The sequence below is a fragment of the Amphimedon queenslandica genome, unplaced genomic scaffold, assembly GCF_000090795.2.
Source record: "Amphimedon queenslandica unplaced genomic scaffold, v1.1 AMPQUscaffold_9306, whole genome shotgun sequence".
In the NCBI taxonomy this organism is placed as follows: Eukaryota; Metazoa; Porifera; class Demospongiae; order Haplosclerida; family Niphatidae; genus Amphimedon; species Amphimedon queenslandica.
In genome coordinates this window covers 1-1420 of record NW_003550422.1, presented here as the reverse complement: position 1 = coordinate 1420, position 1420 = coordinate 1, and the positions used below count along the sequence as shown (strand labels likewise).

Sequence of the window (1420 nt, the reverse complement as noted above, 5' to 3'; positions counted from 1 at the left end):
TGGATGTGTGAGAAGAGTGGTCGTCCTCCTACAGGTCCACAGCTCCAACATGCTATTAAAAGAAACTTTGGTGGCCTTGATGACTTTAACACTTATGAAATTGTTAAAAATTATCTTCCAAACATTGAAAAAGTACCTGAACTATCTTCTATAGGTCAAGTAAGCAATTTAATGATAATAGTTCAATGTGGATAATAATTATTAGGATCATGAGTTGCTTAATCCTGACTGTACTCCATTGGGTCTTATTAGGAAAAGTCTCCAAACTAAAGAAACATCATGGCATGAGTAAGTATGAGCGATATTAAGTTTGTCTATGTACGACAAAAGATAGAGAACTTTTTTATTTCTTTTAGTTTTATTTTGTGATTTTTTCATTTATAGAGAGAATCGTTATTTATTATTTTTAACTGAGAATTATGCTGCTCTACAAGTCATCAAGCACTTTCTTCATGAAGAGATTGGCATAAAGCTTGACAAATCTTTAGAAGCTTTGTCTTCAAGAGGTAATAGTGAGCACAGGATGGAGCCTTTTGTACTGTTTGGGAGCTCATTCCCTAAAGACAGAGAGTACACTCAAGTGTGTCGTAACATTAATCTGATTAAAATATGTATGGAAACCGGTCGTACTGTCATCCTCCTTAACCTTAAGAACCTGTATGAGAGCTTGTATAATTTACTAAACCAGTATTATATAATACTAGCTGGAGGACAGAGATATGTTGATCTGGGACTACAGACACATAGAGTGAAGTGTCGAGTACACAATGACTTTAAGTAAGTTTATTTTGTGTATTTTTGTATTATAAATACTGCTCCTTTGGCTTTGTAGTGCTTTAATTATTTTAAATACATTTTTAGGTTAATCCTAATAGCAGAGATGAGTACGGTATATGAGAAGTTCCCTCCTCCATTGATCAATAGACTGGAGAAACACATTCTGCAAGCTGAGATTGTACTACAAGAGGAATGGCAAAAGGAAGTGCATATGAAATTAACTTTCTGGGTTGAACAATTCAGCAAAATTAATGGCACTAAGAAAAGGTGAGAGAGATAAGCAGAGCAAAAGAAACAAGAAATAGAGCCTTTAATATTTTGTTTGCTCAATTTTTGTTTTTTATTATAAAAGCCATTTTTTATACCATAGTCTTTAAATATGCTCAAATGCTCATAGCTCAACAATTGCATATATGGCCAGTTATAGGGAACCACAACTTAAATTTAAATGGTAAAATCCAAGTCTTGTGGGCCTGTAAGGTTTTAATAATTCAGAGCAAGTGTTGAGGGCATCAACTCACCAAAAAGAGGCCTATGAGTACAACTGACATTGTAAGAAATATTTCCCATTTTAAAATTGGTTCCAACAATGTAGTAAGTAACTTGCTATGGTTTATTACTGCATAACAGAAAAATAATGGGT

General features: G+C 33.7%; 1 protein-coding gene across 1 annotated transcript; it reads left to right on the top strand.

The window, feature by feature from the left end:
- Window positions 1-3: 3 nt before the first annotated feature.
- On the top strand, window positions 4-1067 carry LOC109590902 (E3 ubiquitin-protein ligase rnf213-alpha-like). Its single transcript, XM_020006746.1, has 4 exons — window positions 4-159; window positions 206-288; window positions 385-777; window positions 862-1067. The coding sequence occupies exons 1-4, from the start codon at window positions 4-6 to the stop codon at window positions 1046-1048; spliced, it is 819 nt and encodes a 272-aa protein (XP_019862305.1). The 3' UTR covers window positions 1049-1067.
- The last annotated feature ends 353 nt before the right edge of the window (window positions 1068-1420 follow it).